A 16,696-nucleotide genomic window follows, 5' to 3' on the forward strand; every position below is an offset into this window, starting at 1 on the left:
CACCCGCCAGGTTCCTAGCATCTGGATTCGGCCTGCCCAGCTCCTGAAGGCCTGCCCCCCTATCAGAACCCTACCTGCCCTGCCTCACACCTGGATGGTGCCTCCATCTTTCTCACTTACTCCCCTTGGCTCCCCATTTGATTAGCAAGATTAATTTGAAAGAAATCTCAACCAGCTGAGCGCAGGCGGCATGCTCTTGACTTAGTACTTTATATACTTTATTGCTCTGTTTTATTTGCAACGCCATTCTTCTTTTTTTTATTATTAATGCATGCTGATAATTTTAAAATCCAGATCCCCCCCTCTGCAAATCTATTCCCCAAAGAAAACCATTTCAACAATATAATGCCAGTCTTTCTAGATTTTTCCATGCACAATACAAGTGTTTTTTTTTTTTTATGTCTTTTTGTTTTGTTTTTACAAAAAGGTGACCATAACCACAGGTACTACTTATGATTTTCTTTCCCCCCCTTTACTCCAAGAGGTACAGCTTTTCATGGCCATCCATAAGAGACCTTCCTCGTTCTTCTTGGGAGACTTCTTGGTGCTCCATTATCACCACCTGGGTCCCTGGTTGGTACCACAGAGATGGCTTCCCGTCTTTACAGTCACAGACCAGGCCGTAGCACACATCTTTGCATAGAGGGTTTTGTGCACAGGAGCAAAGATTATCAGAAGAATCAATTCCCAGAGGTGAAATTCCTGGGCAGAAATATATTAAGTGTTAAAAACTTCTGATAGTTGCTCTGAAAATAACTCTGGTGAGTAGGCTGTACCAGTAGATACCTCGTATCAAGAGGGCATTGGTGTTCCGGTTTTCCAGGGTACTTGCCAGGGCTGAAATCATAAAGCTTTGTAATATGCCAATCTGATAAGTGAAAAATAATTCACAGTGAATGAGTTTGAGCTTTTATCCTAAATGTTCATGAGCAATTTGTTGCTCCCCTTCCAAGCATTTTACCTATGTCCCCCCCATTAGTGCCAATTAGCGATTTTGAGCATTTCGTCAGGTGCTTGTTGGCCTTTTATTTTCTTTGGAGAAATACCTATTTAAGTCCTATGCCCATTTTTGAGTGGAGTTTTGTTTTTATGTGATTGAGTTTTAGGAATTCTCTATATATGCTGGATATTACTCCCTTATCAGATATATAACAAACGTTTTCTCCCATTCTGTGTGATGCCTTTGTATTCTGCTGATATTTTTGATGCACAAAATTTTAAATTTTCATCAAGTCCAGTTTCTTTTTTTCCTTGCCGGTGTTTTTGGTGTCATATCCAAGAAACCGTTGCCCAATCCAGTATCACGAAGCTTTGACCCTATGTTTTATTCTATAGTTTTATAGTTTTAGGTCTTTCATTTAGGTCTTTGATGTATTTTGAGTTAATTTTTATATATGGTGTGAGGTGGGGGTCCAGCTTCATTCTTTTATGTGTGGATATCCAGCTTTTCCAGCACCATGTGTTGAAACAGCTGTTCTTTCCCTATTGAATGGTGTTAGCACTTTTGTCAAAAATCACTCGATGATATATATAAGGGTTTATTTCTGGGATCTCTATTCTGTTCCATTGGTCTCTATGTCTGTCTTTATGCCAGTACCACACTATGTTCATTGCTGTAGATTTATAGTAAGTTTTGAAATCAGGAAGTGTGAGTGCTTTGGCTTTGTTCTTATTTTTTTCAAATATTCTCCTGCTCCTTTCTCTCTTTTCTTCTTTTGGGACTCCCAGAATGCATATATTGGTGCATTTGCTGTGTTCCACAGGTCCCTTAGGCTCTATTCACTTTTCTTCAATCTGGATTTGAACACTCACTTTCTGATGTTCCCCATATGCACAGTTGTTTTTGAATGTTAATCTTCGTGTCTGGCTCCCAAAATGGGAAAAAGAAAAATGAAGGGGAGAGAAAGACACAGGCTCTTTAAGTCCCTTGGAAGTCTGTGTAGCTGAAGGGAGAGGAGTTTGTGGGAGTAGGCGGGGAGGGGTAACTACAATGACCACCCCGCTCTTTGTACCGCTGTGATCAAAAGCAGCCATCAGAACACAGATCCCCAGTATCTCGAGAACAGGGTCTTTTACGCCCACCCTGGCTCCTACAGATTGTGTGCAAGTTGCTCCAGGAACACACAGGGGCCTCCCATGTGGCTGAGGGTTTGGAAAGGGTTGCTGCTGCTGTGCTAAGAGCCGAAATTGGCCCAAATTAACCACAATTTATGGTTCAAGCCTTCCCCCTGGAATTTGCAAGCCTTCCGTAACTCCAGAATTCCTCTAGTTACATCAACGAGACAGACACTGATGTACCCAAGACCCCAGTCAAGATTGGCTCAGTCATTGGGCATCTGCCTTCGGCTTGGGTCATGATTCCAGGGTCCTGGGATCAAGCCCCGCATCAGGCTCCGTGCTCCGCGGGGGACCTGCTTCTCCCTGTCCCTCTGCCCCTACTTGTGTTCCCTCTCTCGCTGTCTCTGTTAAATAAATGAAATCTTTAAAAAAAAAAAAAAAGACTACACGGTGTTTGCATTGCTTTTTAAATTAAAGATACGATTTGCACATCCTCCCTTATGGATTAGTATACATCTTCATCGAGTGCTTTAGAGGAAAGTGCTGAGTGTAATTTAAACTAGCATTGAAGAGCAAGGACTTTGGAGTCGTGTAGATTTGGGATCTATTTCTGCTTTGACATGTGTCACCCTGCACATGGTGACTTTCGGCGATGTAAGTCTTCATGTTTTCACCTTTCAGATGGGGATGTTACCCAGCTCAAAGCACTGTCTCAAGAGTTGAGTTCCTGAGGTACTTAAGAGCCCTTACAAGTCAGTATTTTTTTTTTTTTAAAAAGGAACAAAACCAGGGCGCCTGGGTGGCTCAGATGGTTAAGCGTCTGCCTTCGGCTCAGGTCATGATCCCAGGGTCCTGGGATCGAGTCCCGCATCGGGCTCCCTGCTCCTTGGGAGCCTGCTTCTCCCTCTGCTTCTCCCTCTCCCTCTCTCTCTCTCCTCCTCTGTCTCTCATGAATAAATAAATAAAATCTTTAAAAAAAAAAAAGGAACAAAACCAGCAGAAAAACCAGCAAAGGAGGGCATGAACATGCTATTCACAGAAGAAGAAAACAGACCATTTATAGTGTTAGCAAACCTATGAAATGATGTCCAGCCTCCGTGATGATCAAAGAGATGCAAATCAGAGCAACAATGCAATATAATTCTTCAGCTATCAGATCGGCAGAGATGAAACATTCATGACACCTGATGTTGGCGACGGTTTAGGGAAGCAGGCGCTCTTGCCCAATATCGGTGGGGGTGTATGCCGGCTCTGTGTATTTGGAGAGTTGCTTGGCCTGTTTGTTAAAATTATCAATGTTTATACCTTTTATTCCACTGGTTACTCTTTAACAGCTCATTCTGCCTACACAAGTGGGCAAAATACGGGTATCGTTGCAACATCCTATCACGGGGGAAACAACCCATGTGTCACGAGTAGGGAAATATTTACGATACAGGCACTCAGCAAAATACCATGCGATAGATCCCAGGAACTGGGAAGCTCTGTTCACGGAAATGTGTTGACCGTGAACCATGGAGTCAGAAAAGTAAAACGTCACGTAGTCTCTTAGGTTCCTTCTGATGAGAAAAATACTCTGATTCAGTAAGGTCACAGTTGGCTGAAGACTGTCATTAGTCATCACAACTAAGTCCGGGCCCCTTTTGTTCTGTGCAGTAAGGGAGCTTCCCAGCAGTTAAACTTCATCAGACCATGTTATTCTGAGATGTTCCGAGGTGGTGAACACGCCTGAGGGCACGCGTGCGGCCATCTTCTTACAGTGAAAAGCGCCATACGGTCTAGAATCGGGAGCAGCAAGAAGTCGTTAACAAAACGAGGAGTGAGTTCTCTTTTGCAGTTGACTGAGGAAGCAAGCATGTGGTGGCATTTAGGTGCCGGGGAGTGTCAGAATTTACTTATTCGCTCAACAAACATTTCTTGAGCCGTGCGTCGGGCATTGGGGTAGGGGTGAGAGTTACTACTACCTTTAGGTAAGCAATTACTCACAGTGCCACAGAGGATATGGAGGTGGCGACTTGATGCACCACCAGAGCAATGATAAAGAGGAATTGTTGACAGCATGAGAATAGAAGCTTCCTGAGAGCAGGGATTTTGTTTAGTTCACAGCGCCATGAACAGTGCTGGGCACCCAGTTGCTTAACATATGGAATTTGCTGAATGAATGAGTGAACACGTGAATAAATGAATTTAGCGAGTCAGGGTCTTAACAGCTAACAGAAGACACGCAGAATTTGAGGAGTCTGTTGATAAAGGGGTGAACAGTCGCGTGTGGGCTGTAGATGACCCACAAGGGATGGTGTACAAACCCAGGCAGATGGAGAGGCATTGTCACACCCCCAAGGCTGGAGGGGAAGAGCGGAGAGAGGTTCCGGGAACTGAGAGGGAACCAGACTCACGGTTCCCACCCTCCCCAGTCTCCTGCCGAATCTCTCCATGAGCCAGAGGCGAGACCCGGCTGCGGTCCACCAGGCTGCCTGGAGCACATGTGATGCTTGCCACGAACTCCGTGCGCCCGGAACAGCGCAGGCTTTGCATCGAGCTCCACAGATGACCTTGTGAGGTGAGCAGTACCGTCCCCATTTGACAGCTGAGGAAACAGAATGAGATTAGTTGGGTAACTAGTGAGTAGGGTAATTATAATTCGTTACAATTAGTACAGTACAAAGCTAGTGTTCTAGGAAATGCCAACACATTTGTAGAGATTTAAGTCCAGGTTGGGTCTCAGTGACGGTGGACAGCAGCGTGGCTGAGTGGCTGAGAGCCTCGGAGTCCTCAGATGGACCGGGTGGGCGAATGGGGTCAACTTACTTCTCTGGGCCTCATGATAATACGCGCCTTCAAGAAGGTTTGTGAGGGTTAAATGAGGTAATGGTTACAGAGATTTGGTACCTGGTAGACTCCACTGAAGTGGTAGGTGTTAATCAAAAGAAAATCTCAGCTCACATAAGCTGTGGACATGTTAAGGCTTTGGAAATATTCCAGAATGCAAAGTGTGTGTTTTCTCTTGGGCAGAGGAGTATGGTTTTATTTTTTGGCAATTTTTCAGATTTTAACCATGAATACATATTACTCTGGTGGGAAAACAAGTTCCTTCCTCTCTCCCCCCCTCCCCCTCCCTCTCTCCCTCTCTCCCTCTCCCTCAAATCTGGGACCTTTCGGTGCCCTTCGGCCTCAGTTTCCTGTGTTGGCCCCTAGGCCCCTGGCCTCATGCTCTGAGTAGCCGGCCTGGCTGGTCCCTGCAACAGCAGAAGGCCGTTCCTCCCATCTGCAATTCGGTGACTGATCCAGGCTCCCTGCAGAGGCTGCCTCCCTCCTGGGGGTGGGGGCAGGTGGAGAGGTGGCCTGAGGCAAAGCTGTGGATCTTGAGCGCTTTCTGACTTTGGTCCTAGTTTGGCATGTTTTCCAAGGGACTTCTCAGGGCTCAGCCCCCAGGAGCAGACACTCTGCTGCTAGACCCTCGGAGTCTGCTTAGTTATATTAATATTTATAATAATCCTGCAAAATGGGTATAATCTGCGTCTTTTACAGAGAAGAGAACAGAGGCACAGAGAGGTTGGACAAATTTGTCCAAAATCACACATTCGGGGGGCGCCTGGCTGGCTCAGTGGGAAAAGCGTGCGACTCTTGATCTCGGGGTTGTCAGTTGTGAGCCCCACCTTGGGTGTAGAGATTATTTTGAAAAAAAAAAAGGAAAAAGGTGGGGCGCCTGGGTGGCTCAGTTGGTTAAGCGTCTGCCTTGGGCTCAGGTCATGATCCCGGGGTCTTGGGATCGAGTCCCGCGTTGGGCTCCCTGCTCCGCGGGGAGCCTGCCCCTCCCTCTGCTTACGCGCGCGCTCTCTCTCTCTCTCTCTCTGACAAATAAATAAAATCCTAAAAAAAGAAAAGAAGAAAAGGAAAAAAAGCTGCAGGGGGCGCCTGTTTGGCTCTGTTGGTAGAACATGCCACTCTTGATCTTAGTTAGGGTGGTGAGTTGAAGTCCCAGGTTGGGTGTGGAGCCCAGTTAAAATTTAAAAACAAAATAAAAAGTGATACATTTGGTAACTGGTAGAGCCATGTGAATTTGAGTCCTTCTGCCTTGAAATCCTGCCCTTCCCTTTCTTTTCTCATACTTTTGTTTTTGGGTTTTTTGGGAGGGGGGACGCTTTTGTTTTATTCTTTTTCGGATCTTCAAATGTCACATTAGTTTCAGGTGTACGACATAGTGATTTGACAGCTCAGTATATTTTGCCGGCTCATCGTTTCTTGTACTTTCTGAAGCCTTCGGTGGAGACTTACAGGTTCTGATTTTCTAACGATAAAAGCATACTGAATTACATTTCGCATTAATTCAGTACTGAATTATCATTATGGATTATCATTGAAAATACACAAGGTGGGAAGAACATTTCCACGTAGGTCCAGCCGTGTGCTGTCCGTATAAATCTGTATCTTGGTTCTTTTCCACGTAACGTGATAATATGCGCCTTGTTCCACGGTATTAGGAATTCTCTGTAGACCTTTCCAGTGCGTGCGCAACAGTCCCTCAGTCAGACCTCCCATTTGCTTCCAACAATCCCCTATTGTTGAGCCTTCCCATGGTTTCCTGTGTGTTACTTTCAGCAACAGTGCTGCGAAGAACATCTTTTTATTCAGAAAGGTTTTCCTGTTCACCCTATTTCCTTAAGATAGTTTCTCAGAAGTGGAAATACTGGTTCAAGGGCTCTGCACATAGGAAGTTTCTGCCTACATATTGCCAAAGAGTCCCCCCGAGGGTGGTGCCCATCGCTTCCCCCACCCCCACCCCCCGGGGGGCGACGTGTCAAGAGGGTTCCGAGGGCACATTCCCAGTCTAACAGCCTTGTGTTCTTTCCCCAAAGCCTCATAAAGAAGATGGCCCAGAGCGTGGTAGAAGTCATGGAAGACGCCAAGGGGAAGGTTCCAGAGAACCTCCTGGCCAACGGAGGTAGGTCACTGGCGTGTTCTTACCCAGGCCCCTCTCAGCCGGTTCTAGCCCATCGCTCGCCCTGTCGAGGGTGCAGGGACCCAGCCCCGTGGAGCATCTAGATGGACATGTTGGGCAGAGCTGTACACCCCGTTTTGAGCTCAGCAGGACACTTGCCCCTTGGCCTGTGGATGGTCCTGGCTGTGGCATTTCTAGAACATCTGGCGTTTTTTACCCTGTAGAAACCTGCAGGGAGAATGGGGTCAGTAGGGTCTCAGGGTTGTTTCATCTGCCTGCCTTCTCTATCAGCTTCTGTTCTATCCTGCATGGACAATTCCCCCCATCCCCCACCCCCGTCCCCACCCCCACCCAGCCCAACCCATTTCTCCCTCTGCCCAGGTGAGGCTGGAAAATGCCTTCAGGGGCCGGGAAAAGCCTCAAAACTTAAAGTCTTTAAGTTGTGCCCAGTAAATACACAGAGAGTTAGACTGAACATGCTCTGGGTCGTGTGTTCGCATTTGGAATTTCTGTCTTCTCCTGCGCTGTGGGAGGAGAGACCCCAGATTCCAGAGACATTCGGGCCCATTAATTGTGTACACGTACAATCTGAGCGCGCTGCAAATGTGCAAGACACAAGCTTGGCGACTTTGGAGACTTTAGAATTAGGCATTTGAACTCCGCAGAAGTCAACGGAACGTGTGACTCTATGTCCGAACGCTGAAAATGGGAGTGTAAATTCTGTATCTACCATGGCTCATTTGTTTACGTATCGATTCATAGTTTCTCCCTCTTGGGAACGATAAGGCTTTTTTATTTGCTTGTTTAAATTGACGAATGGAAATGCTGGTGCTCCCAGATCTGAACCTGGCTTCATGTGTTCATGCAATACAATAACTCCCCCTTATTACATTGCAGGTTTGAAGGAAAAAATGAAATATTTAAAGAGTAGGTTATACGTTTGCCGTGAGTGTGCTTGGTGTGACGCCTGCATGTCCCTGGGAAGGTGGACTCTCAGTCTGGTCCTCGGGGTGTGGTGGTGATCGGGTCATGGTGGATTTCTCTAGTAACAGCCTGGCACCTGGGTCACGATAGCCACATGACCTGTCATCACCTTTATTCCTTTTCTCTCTTTCTCGTGTCTGCCCTGCTTCGCCCCCACCCCCCAGCACTGCATGCTTCCAGGAATGGGGTGATCCTCTGGCTCTGGAGTTCAAGGTGGACTTTCTGTATCTTTTGGCTTGTGGTCTGCTCCTTGGCTTTGATGTCTGTCCTCAGTGCCCACTCTCCTGAGTCTGGCTGTTTTGTGGACCCTGGCAGCTTATATGTCAGGCTTAGCTTTGTGTGGCCCTGCTGGGGTCCACTCACACAAGGGCTCTTCTCTCGTGAGCCTTGCGGGGGGTGGGGGCTGGGGGGGGTGGGGGTGGGAAGCGTCCTTATCCCTCAGTAGGCCATTCCTGGCTAAAAGGAACCATTTGTTTTGGGTTTGCTCCAGCCTGCTCAAATAGCAAATACTTTTAGGACAAACAATTAAGGCCAGCAAATCCTTTCAGGAGGAACACAGATCTTTACAGATTGGAACTTAGCAAAAATACCTTTCCAAATGAAATCTATTGGTGACATTGAAGTCTCTTGCTGGTGCTAATAAAAAATTATTTTTGTTAAACTGATCAACTGATCTTACTTTCCAGCAGGTAACTTGTAGGGTCCTAGACTAAGGAGCTGACTTAAGGTAGAGAGCTACTTTTCTACATAAAGACCTGGTCTTCAAGGCACGAGGATTTGAGCTCACGGTAAAATAGCGATCAAGATGCTTGCTTCTACTCAAAATTCACGTTACTTAAAACTAGATGTTACCACTCATCATCTCCATCCCCAGTGCAGATGATGCCCCTGCTGCCTCTCATCTCAGGAGGAGGAAAGTCAGCTTCGTTTATGTAATATGCTTCATTATCTCCAGGCCCCCTGAGAATCGGGTGGGTCCCCGTGAGTTCCAGGACGAGACGAGAGCTTCCAAGGCTTGCCCTGTGCAAACAGAAGTCAAGGGCTTGTGGCCCATGACTCTTGACATTCACAGTGTGTGTTAGCATAATAAAGGCTCTGAGAAGTACTGCAGTCCAGAGACCTGGTCAGACTGACTTTGGCTCAGGCTTTCCTGATACGATTTCGATTGGGAAATCTTTTTCTTATTCTTCTGCAGAGCACCCACGGAACTGGTGAACTAGTGATTGACAGAATTAACTGGAGGGCTCAGGGCTGCCCCCAGTAGGCAGGGTTTAATCCACTGGGGGACCAGGGCAATGCCACAGGGAAGCCAGCCACAGCCGCAAGCCCTTGGAGCAGCCAGACCCGGTCCTGGACCTTGGCCGGTCACCTCTCTGGGTCCCGGTTTTCTCCCCCGTCAGTGGACTTCATCCTTTACAGGCTCTCGGCCTTTCCTAGGCATCTTTTGTTTCGGCTTGTTCTTTGCCCCCAGCTGAGTTTTGAGTCTGGAAGGAAGGCTGTAGATGCGTTGGTGCTGGGCAAACACCCCGCTGTCTGGAGCAGGCCCTAGAACGGGCACTGAAGTCCTAAGCACCTGGAGAGTCGTCTGGCTGACCGGGAGATGGGCACGGGTCCCTCATCCCGCTCCCTGCCAGGAAGGCCTTGCTGTGGTTCTCAGATGAGGTCACTGTTGCTCAAGAGCCGCCGCCTATCGATTGCATGTTTTGATTCTGAGTGAGCCTGCCTGGGTCGTGGTCTGACCTCACGGGCCATCGGTCCAAGCCCAGGATTGCCCCCTTGGAGGCCAGGCTTCTCTGACTTCAGCCGGGGGCGGGGAGGGGAGGCCTGTTCTTTCCCAGGTAGGCAGAGAGAGGCTGCAGGGCTGGGAGCACGGCAAGGCCCAAGGCCCAAGGGACGGCTTGCTGCTTTCTAAGACGGGGGACCGTCCTCAGGCCATGTTGTCACCGAAGGTGAGGGGCGCCGACAGGGTGGAGGGTCAGGGTCTGGAGCTGGTGCTCCTGACGTGCCAGGGGAGGCACGGGAGGAGGGGGTCACAGTCGCACACCGGAGATCTCAAGGGGCTTCTGTGCTGGGTGCCAGGCACGCAGAAGTGCTTGCTGTCCAAGAGCTCCTGGCCAGGGGGACAGCCCCGCGGTCCCGCACGTGCTGTGATGTCAGAGGGGCCTGAGGGGCCCCCCAAGGAGATGGGCAGAGTCTGGCAGGAATTAGAGGAGCCCCTCTAGAGGAAAGGGCCAGCCAGCTCATCTTCTCTGATCTGAATGCCACAAGGGCCTTAGCCTCTGTGACAATGCGTGGGGACGAGTCTCGGTGTGCAGTGTCTCTTCTAAGCCACCCACGTCGTGCAAGTTAGTACAGTCACCGGAGTCATGAGGGAGATTCTTACATGGGACGCTTGCTCTGTGACAGGCTCTGGGGACACAGAAACAGCCACCTGCCCTCGGGGAGCCTGAGAGCACAGAGAGAATCGGGATCAGGCAGCGTCCAAGGCAGCAGTGGGATGGACGGTCGGCAGGCGTTCGGGAGGTGGCCCTTGTCCTGATGTTGAAGGACAAAAGCAGCAGAGAGAGAGAGAGAGAGAGAGAGTAGGGGGTGGGAGGCGGCTTGGCTTGGGGGTGGTGTGCCCACAGGGTGCCGGAAGTGGCAGAGCGGGGAGGAGGAGGGGCACAGATCCCAGTGCATCTCCTGCCCAGCATCTCCTGCTTGGGGCCGGCGGGGGTGCTGGTGCTGGCTCCAGCCTGGCCCCCTGGGTGGGGGGGCTCCCTGAGTGGAATCAGTTGCCACAGGAGGAGTCCTTCTTCACCTTCCGGTTCTGCCTCGGGCTGCACCCCCACCCCCACCCCCCATTATCCAGACATTTGTTCTGCTCCTCTCTGGTCTGTACGTTTTTGTACAAAGGCTTCCCCTGCAGGGGGTGGCAATACAAAAATCCGTATTAATACCCAACTTATACCCAAATCTGTATGAGCTCGAGGTGCCATAACAAAACACCAGCCTAGGGGGCTGTCACAACTGACATTGATCTCCCACAGTTCTGGAGGCTGGAAGTCCAAGGTCAAGGTGCCTGCAGGCTGGTTCCTTCACCGAGTCCTCGAGTCCTCGAGTCCTGAGTCCTCGAGTCCTCAGTCCTCGTAAGGGCCTGGCCCTGGAGGAGCACATGGGGAGGGGGGAGAGCGAGTGAGCGAGCTCCCTGGTGTGTCTCCTTACAAGGGCGCTCATCCTGGCGGATCGGCTCCCTCCCCTTGGCGCCTCTTGTCAATTCCAGCCCCACTGGAACCTGAGGGACACCTTCTAAGGGCGAGTGAGCCGGACGTATCAGCACGTGGTTCTTGTGCGGAGATGGGCCACCGTGCACGCTGCAGGGTAGCTGTGCCCGGCCGTGGGGGGCCCTGGAAGGAGCACGGTGCTCCGTTGCTCCACGGTCACCGTCAGCTCCTATGGTGGACATTAGTGTGGTGACTGGCACATGCTGGTCCCACCTCTAAAGTGGAGATGATGATGATACTTAATAGGGTTGAAAGGTAAGTTAAATGCGCTAATTCTCGGGTCCTGGCCAAGGTGAACAATGGTTGTTCGGTCACCTACCCGAATGGTTGGAAGGCCTTCCCACTTCTGTGCATGCCCCTCTGCCAGCAGGCCGCTTCCCTCCACCGAGCCCCATTTCACTTCCATCTGCGTCCTGGGGACTCATCTACCCTCGTGTCGGGCTCCAGCTTGCCCGGAGCTGAGCTCATCTCCTCTCCCCTCCGCCCCGTCCCGCTCTGCCGCCCTCGCGGCTGCCCAGCTGAGTGAGTGTCCCCTCCCGCTACCCTCTCACCGACCTGCAAATCCAGGTGTGCTCTGGGCCTCCTTCGTGGGCAGTTGGCCTAGTGAGCCTGCCCTCCCTCTTCTGCTTCCAGAGCTTAGGCCCCTCTGAGCCGCTCCTACTCTCGCACACTCCCCCTGCCGGCTTCTCCCCTGCAAAGCCCCCACTGGCCCCAGAGAAGTCTCAGTGCATGAACGTCCTTGGCTGGCTACATAGCCCCCGGAGGCTTGGTGTCCTAACCTGCTCGGTGACCTCTCCAGCCTTGCTATTGGAGTTGGGGTGATGTGTGGCCAATTACTGGCAGATAATGGGGGGGGTGTTCCATAGGTGCCTCTAGCGTCCTTATCACCCCAGGAGAAAGTGCGGACACGGCCTTCCGTGACCCTGCCCTGGCCCTCCTGTTCCATTGGGTTGTCCCAGAGATTCCTGGGCCCCCACGCAGGATGTCCTCCAGGCAGCTCACACACAGCGCCCTCCCCCTGCGGCCGTGTGGCAAACGCCTGTCGCTTGCAGCCCCTGCATGAAACCCTCCTTGCCCTCCCTGGGAGTCAGGCGCCGGCTCTCCCACCCTTCGTACCCGGCCACGCTCCTGTTGCCATTCACCGTGGTGTGAGGTTTGCCTGGTTGTCTCCCTAGGAGACTGAGCACCTTGAAATCCAGGGGGTGTGGTCTCTTTTCCCCCTCACGGTAGCAAGCTGGTGCTCAGTGGAGGTGCCTGACCGTTGAGTCAGCAACCCCCCCCCCCCCCCCCGTGCCCTTTATCTGCACAAGGACATGCTGGGAAGGGCAGGCGTGCACATGTCGTGGTGTGAGAATCCAGTGGGGGCAGGCTGGTCTTGCTCGGGTTCAAGGGTTTCTGGGGGCCACCCCAGCATCGCATACACTGACCCAACTTAGTACAGGGAGTGAGGGGCAGGTATAAGCAGCAGTTGGCTCCAGGGGGCACTCTGTAAATGTGCACCGAGCTGATCTGAAGAGTGGGCACTTGAGCGGAGTTACTAGTTACCGTTCCTGGATCGGCCCAGGTTCCCTTGTGTGGCTTGTCGGACCTCAACTCCAGAGCTCCATCCTCTGCCCGCAGCTGATGAGGGAACCAGAAACATCCCAAGGGTGCTGGGTTTAGGTTTGCTTTTGGAGAAAGTAAGGGGAAAAGGGAAATTCGTTGAGAAAACCCTGATTTGGTCTACTCACTATAGACTCACGTAAAGGACATACGCTGAAAAATGCATCTCCTCACCAGGCAGTGGAAACCACAGTCATAGACTCTAGTCTTTTGCCAAGGTTTGCTGCCGCCGCCGCCGCCGCCGCCTCCTCCTCCTCCTCGGCCGCCTCCTCCTTAAAAGATGTATTTATTTGAGAGAGAGAGAGAGCACAAGGGGCAGAGGGATAATCTCAAGCAGACTCCCCTCTGAGCACAGAGCCCGATGGGGACCCATTCCCAGGACCCCAAGATCATGACCCACACCGAAATCAGTAGGAGATTGCTCAGCCAACTGAGCCACGCAGGCGCCCCTAAAATGCCTTCCTTAAAACAAACCACGTGCATTGTAATGGCCTCTATCCAGTGCTTGGGTGAGGAAGGTGGAAAAACGGCCCTTCTTGTGAGCAGGTGGCACCCATAACTGGCTCTGTGGTCTTCGGGGGTTTGCCTGAGGCTCTCTGGCGTGTCTTTTGAGGTACCTCAAAACGGAACAATAGCCCAACAGGGGAGTGTGGCCAACACAACCAGAAAAGGCGAGGTATTAACCTGGCCCTCAGACTATCTCCCGATTTTGCTTCTACCTCGTGGGAAAGTAGGATCTCCCAAAGGCAGATCTCGGGGGGCAGCCGTCTGAGAGCGTTTGGGGCACGGGTGTGCTCTGGTCACCCTGGCCCTGTGGCTGGTGGCGGGTTTCTCAGAGGGGCTTCGGGTGCTGCTGACAGTCCTGACCGAAGGCCAGCCAGCTGGCTCAGTACCCCACTCCCGGGGGGGCGTGTGTGCTCTCCCAGGGCCCTGACTCTCTCCTCCCTTTTCTCTGATTGCTTCCTTGGTTTCAGCGGGGATGCTTGGCTCGGGGTTTGGCAACCTTGGTCTCACGAGTTGGGGAGAGTCCCACTCACTTGTTGAAATGTTTCTTCTAGTTGACTTACCATCCTTTGTGACCCACTTTGAATGGGACATGGCGAAATACCCCGCGAAGCAGCCGCTGGTGAGCGTGGTGGACACGCTAGCGAAGGTGAGGAGGGCCTTCTCTCGGGGGACGGTTAAACTTCGGTGACCAGGGCGATCTGACCACCTGAGGGAGATCTACATGGCCTTGGGGCCCTGGCGGTGGTGCCAAGAGGGACCTTCTGGGAGGCCAGAGTCAGGAGGCCGGGTGGGGTCCTCGAGTGACCCTGGGTGGAGTCCCCTTCCCATCTGCTTCCTGCCAGCCCTGACCAGGCCCGGTGCCTTTCTGAGGTGTGGCCTTCCATGCCCTGGGCAAGGCCAGAGACTTTGGGGTTTCAAGGCGGGCATCTGCCCTCCCTCCATACCTCTTCTGGCCCTGTTGGCCGCCCAGCGGCGGCATCCACAGGCCCCTCCCCTGACATGCCTGGCCCAGACCCTGGTGCCCCTTCCGTGGGTTCCGTCCAGCTCGCTACTTTTTGCAAGGTGCTGAGGGAGCCGCTCAGCCCCATCCTGACCTACTAACAAGAGCCTCATACCCGCCCCCCCCACCACCACATCCCAGAGTGATTGTCTACTTGACAAGAACTATCTGCTTCCGTGGAGAGTCCGGCTTAGGAGCCCTAACTCCTGGGAGGTGTTTCTGGAAGGCATCACCAGGGGTCCTGCCCCTGCTTTGAGGAGCCTGTGACAATAGTGAGGCCGGTAAGGGGCACCTTGTGGCACGGTCGGTTGAGCCTCCGACTCTTGGTTTTGGTTCATGTCATGATCTCGGGTTGTGGGATGGAGCCCCACATCAGGCTCTGCGCTCAGTGGAGAGTCTGCTTGGGACTCTCTTTCTTTCTCTCTGCAACCCCCTCTAAAAATAAATGACTAAATCTTAAAAAAAAACAAAAACAAAAACAGGCCAGTAAGTGCTGTACCCCACAATTCTACCATCTTGGTAAGTGATGGCCTCCAGCTTTCACTTTGTAAATAAAAGCACTGTAGCTCAAGTCTCTGGGGACCTTGGGTGTCTCGTGGCCTTGTTGACTCCCGTGTGTCTCACTGAGGGTGAGCTCTGATGGTTGGTGACTGCCTGTCCCCCTCCCTCTGCCATACACTGAGCCCCTCGTGGGCCATGTCTCCTCCTGGCCCGGGTGGCTGGGACAGAGACTCAGCCAGGCCAGGAACAAAGCTTTCCTGTTGTCTCCTCAGACCACAGAGCCACCCAGGTGTGTCTGGGCGGGTCAGGTGCAGGAGATGGGCCACTGGGACCCATCCGAGTGCAGCCCTGTGCGCTCCCCACAGCAGGCTGGTGCCCGGCCCGTGTCTCTGGGAACTCGGGTGGGGCCAGAAGGCTCCGGAATCTGGGTGCGGCGGCTCGGGCACCGCTTACGCCACAGAGGTCCCAGCCCCGCCTGGGACAATTGGGCAGTGATTCTGGAAAGCCCTCTGAGGAGGGGCTGCCCAGCGCACCTGTAACAGGTGTGGCTTCCAGGAGGTTCTGTGCGCCTCTGCCACCAACGTAGAGGCGCACCCTGCATTGCTGAGGCCAGGCTGAGCCAGGCAGGCGGTCAGGCCATGCTCTGAGTCCACTTGGGACTGTGCTCACTGGCGGGGCTGCCCCAGGGATGCTGGCTAGCGATGAGGACCCCGGGACACGTTGGGGGGGGGGTCAACCGAGAGGGGAGCGCAGAGCAGTTGTAGAGGACAGAACTTGGCTTCTGTCTAGTCCAGGCACCCAGAGAGTGACTTCGGCAGGAAAGCAGGGAGGGGGAGGAGAGCAGTGGTGTTGACAGCACTTCCCGTGTGCCCAGAACCACGCAGGGCTCTCCTTCCGTGTCACCCCTGTGAGGAGGACCCCTTTCCTCTGACCTCAGATGAGGAAGCTGGCTGAGAGGTTAAGTGGCTTGCTCCGGGACCTGGGATGGGAATGCCGGTCTTGGGCTGTGTGTGTGTGTGTTTGAGAGAGAGAGAGAGAGAGAGAGAGAGAGACAAGGCTTCCCAAGGAAGCCCGGGGCCAGCTCCACTGCAGGGAACCAGCTCTTTGAGGCTCTGAGTATTGGCCCCCAGAGGTTGTCCTGCACCAGGACCCCATGTGTGATGCCCTCAGCCCTGGTTCAGGTCTGTTCCTCCAATGGGAGGTCCTTCACAGGGAGAGCCTTGGGGACACAAAACTCGCTGTGTTGCTGGGCACTGAGTAGCACTTGCCGGATGTCCAAGCAGGTCTCCCAGCCTGGGAGGAGCCTTGTGCTGACGTGGTCAGGGCCAGGCCCCCAGACCCTCCCGACCCCTGGGAACTGAGCCCACCCACGTCCCTTAAAGAAGAGGCTCAAGGGTGGGGAGGGTTTCGCCCCCTCCCAGCCCTGCATTGTGGCAGCATGACCTGTCACCTGGTCAGGGACCCAACCCACCTCGGTGTCAGTCTCCAGAGGCCTGGTCATGCTGCAGGTTCAAAAAAGCCCCCAGACCTCACGGGTGTGACACGGTGCAGGGTTTATTCTTCAGCACGCACACGAGCAGCCGAGGGTGGGGGTTCCACGCTGACCCCCTCGGGGCGCTGGCGGCTGGTGTTTCCACCACCGGAAACATCTCTGGGTTCTGCGGGTGGGTCCGGGAGGCTCTCGGGGCTTCTGCCAGCAAGCCCCACACCTCAGAGCCCGGCTGAACGCACGTCCTCAGCACTGCCTCTGTCGGCCACCCTCCCCGGGGGTCACAGACACGGGTGGGTGGGGGGGACCCGGCCCCCTGGAGGAGCTCCGGCTGGGGCAGGTGGGCCTCGCCT

At 52.9% G+C, this 16,696-nt stretch overlaps 1 protein-coding gene across 9 annotated transcripts in view; it reads left to right on the forward strand.

Annotated features, from left to right (window-relative positions):
• Nucleotides 1-16,696, forward strand: part of ATP6V1C2 (ATPase H+ transporting V1 subunit C2) — a 52,260-nt gene that overhangs the window by 19,756 nt on the left and 15,808 nt on the right. For 5 of the 9 annotated variants that reach the window (XR_012379626.1, XM_073896997.1, XM_073897002.1 and 2 more), the window contains exons 4-6: nt 6,915-7,000; nt 7,895-7,924; nt 13,905-13,999. Coding sequence is in view for 8 of the 9 variants with exons in the window: in XM_073896997.1 (XP_073753098.1) it covers nt 6,915-7,000; nt 7,895-7,924; nt 13,905-13,999 (211 nt within the window). In the remaining variant the exon portion in view is untranslated. Of the gene's footprint in view, nt 1-3,744; nt 3,878-4,472; nt 4,619-6,914; nt 7,001-7,894; nt 7,925-13,904; nt 14,000-16,696 lie in introns of those variants that run through there. The other 4 variants (XM_073896998.1, XM_025867737.2, XM_073897003.1 and 1 more) reach the window with 3 other exon arrangements.

The sequence above is a fragment of the Callorhinus ursinus genome, unplaced genomic scaffold (assembly GCF_003265705.2).
Source record: "Callorhinus ursinus isolate GAN/ISIS: 27379988/994484 unplaced genomic scaffold, GSC_fseal_2.0 scaffold10, whole genome shotgun sequence".
NCBI classification, from domain to species: Eukaryota; Metazoa; Chordata; class Mammalia; order Carnivora; family Otariidae; genus Callorhinus; species Callorhinus ursinus.